General features: G+C 39.1%; 1 protein-coding gene across 1 annotated transcript; it reads right to left on the bottom strand.

Moving 5' to 3' along the window:
- Positions 1 to 809: 809 nt before the first annotated feature.
- Positions 810 to 1,355, bottom strand: LOC131044456 (uncharacterized). The gene has a single exon (XM_057977786.2). It carries the CDS (start codon positions 1,353 to 1,355, stop codon positions 810 to 812), a length of 546 nt encoding a protein of 181 aa, XP_057833769.2.
- Positions 1,356 to 2,901: the final 1,546 nt, after the last annotated feature.

The following is a 2,901-nucleotide window of genomic DNA, read 5'->3' as shown; positions in this document are numbered from 1 at the left end:
CCTTCCAAAATAATTACAATAATTATAGAATTTTTTTTTTAATAGATAAATAACTGCATAGGGGTAACACCCATTTCTATTATCTAAAAAATTACAACCTGGTTCAACAAAGGAGGTGGTAGGGGGAAAGAACCAGGGGAAGAAAACCCCCTACCATAGCTTCAAAATTCCAGCTAAATACAAAATTGCTAGAGAGAAATAGTATAAACAGAGCCAGGCCAGTGGCCTTCAACATCCAATAGTCCTCAGCCTAACCTAATCTGTTAACATATATTATTTATAACATGATTACAAACACCGATACCTTGCAGGCCTAATGCCATTCCTCACTAATAGTCTAAAAAGATCTAATAATTTTTATAATAGAGTAAAACTTGGGAACTATAGTTCTCTGTTGCCTCATAAACTTGGGAACAATAGTTCCCTGGAGCCGTGAATGAAGCACCTCCAGTAGTCGTTTGTCTGTTACTTCACTAAGAAACGCCATTTGTCGAGAGGTAGCTTCCAGCAGAATTGGCATATCCATTGTTTACCAGAGCAGAGTTTTAATGTAGATCAAACCTCAGAGGATGTGATCATAATTACACATACCCATCGTAATTTTGGTAACTTGTGAGCTGTCATAAGTACTTATTGCCTACCACCGCCTATCTTCATCATCTCATGGCTTTATGCTATATGATCAAAAATCTAAAAACAAACTTTTTGATTATGCCTTTGGCATGAGCCCGACTTCAATTTCCCAGTGTAACAGCAAATTTGGATAGCCTATCTGCCTCTGAATTGCCTTCCCTGTATACGTGGCTTATTCAAAAATCATCTAGCCTTTCTAGCAGGGCTAGTATCGGTCGTAACCATCGGTTAAGGTGCCAGCTGGGGGTTTGTTTATTTTGGATGGCATTGATGACATTCAGAGAGTCGCCTTCTAAATGTATATTGCGCCATCCTAAATCTGTGCCCAACTGTAGACTTTGATATGCAGCACGGAATTCGACTTCATTGTTAGTCTCTACTCCAATATTTTCTGCAATTTCCTTGAGGCATTTCCCTTTAGAATCCCTAACAATGCAACCAATACCACTTGGACTTGGATTACCTGCAGAGGCTCCATCGAAATTGATTTTATACCATCCTTGCTCAGGGGGCTCCCATTTGACGTTTAACCTTGGATTTATCACTACATCTTGGCTTCCTTTTCCAAATAGGGGTGGGATAATTAGATTTGGAAATGAGAGTTTCATCTTCGAATCCCATTCAGTATATAGGTTCTTCTTCAAATTTTTGTGTTTGGCTGTTTCATTCATTTGCTCAATAAGACATTTTTCAATTTTCTCACTCAGAACTGTGAAAGTCATTTCTTTATTTTGAAATATTCTTCGATTTCGCTCTTTCTACAATAATTACAAAATTATTTCTTTCTTTCTGCAACTAAAAAAAACTGCAACTCCTAGCTTCCTTTCCAAGCAACCTACAATTCAAAATTATAAGGTTGTGACCATGGGGTGCTCACCTCCCAGCCTAGGCTTACTAGAATCCACTCCTAAGCTTGGAGAACCAAGTCCTAGATGGGTTACACTCAAGCAAACATAAATAGACAAGGGGAAAACAAAACACAACAAACACATTCCCTTCCCAAGCTGAAACTTCATCACATAATGTGATGTTTTACTAGGGTGGAAGTGGACCAAGTACCCTAAAGGAAATCTGCTAGATAGTAACTCACAGCCAACTCATGGCATCCAAGAAAACACAACAAAACTCATTTAATCCCCCATATCCTTATGACCCCCAAAGGAAAACATGCTATATTTGCTCCCCTTATGACCCCTGAATGCATAAACAGAACTATGCAGCAAGGGTCACATGGACAAACCCTTGAGATCACTCTCATGATGAGAGCCTCTCACTCTAAGGTTGTCAAACTCCTTCCACCCCCAAGACCATTCTTCCCTCCCAAGGGTAAGATGGTCTTGGATACTCCCAAAACACAACAAATGCATAAACAGAAAATAGGAACAGATTCACATAAAGCCTTCAGAATTACAATACAATAAAAAAAAATACAATATTTCCATTCAAGCATTCTACCAATAGATTTTCAAATAAACAAATAAGAAGAAACTCCAACCTTGAATATTCCAAGGGTATACTAGGGAGAGCTTGGAGAAGAGCAACCCAATCCACAAAACTTTTCTGCAACACTTAGCCAAAATCCCTATTCCAAACTGGTTTCTTTTCAAATTTTGCAAGATCTCCAAGAATGGAGAGTGGGTGATTAGATCACTAAACTTCCATCTCTAGCCTAAGAAGGCTTCTCTCACTTCTTCCAACCTCTTGGATAGAGCGAGGGACTCCCATTGGTTGGTCTTCCCTAGGTCTTACACACTCCCTAACCAAGGCACCTCAAGAAGAGCGATGAAATGGGGAAGAGGAATTACACCTATCAAGAAAGTTATCTAACCAAGGATGGCACTCCTATAGATGGAATTCGTCCATCTTGGGAAAACCACTTTTTTGGGTGGTTAAACAAGCCCTAGGGGAAAGACACATAGCCAAATTTGGCCTTCACCCATAGGTACCCCATGAGGCCTAATAGAAATGCTCTAAAACTGACTCTAGGAGTTGATTTAACCCTTAGAAAGTCCACCTAAAGTTAACCGACGGGTCAACTCTGAGTTGACCCTCCTTGTGGCTCACTAACCTAGATTTCTTGGTACCTTCAAGGATAATTAGGAAATATAACAATTAAACAAAACTGAATCTTTCCAAAAGGGTGACATGACAATTGCCAACACAACATACAACATAGGTGTCAAGTGACACTACAAAATTATTCCACATCACAAATACACACATGGCAATTGTCCCTTGAATGATTTAAACAATTCAATAAATACAATT

This window comes from Cryptomeria japonica, chromosome 6 (assembly GCF_030272615.1).
Source record: "Cryptomeria japonica chromosome 6, Sugi_1.0, whole genome shotgun sequence".
NCBI classification, from domain to species: Eukaryota; Viridiplantae; Streptophyta; class Pinopsida; order Cupressales; family Cupressaceae; genus Cryptomeria; species Cryptomeria japonica.
Note: the sequence above shows the minus strand (reverse complement) of the source record. Positions and strands in the feature narration are given on the sequence as shown.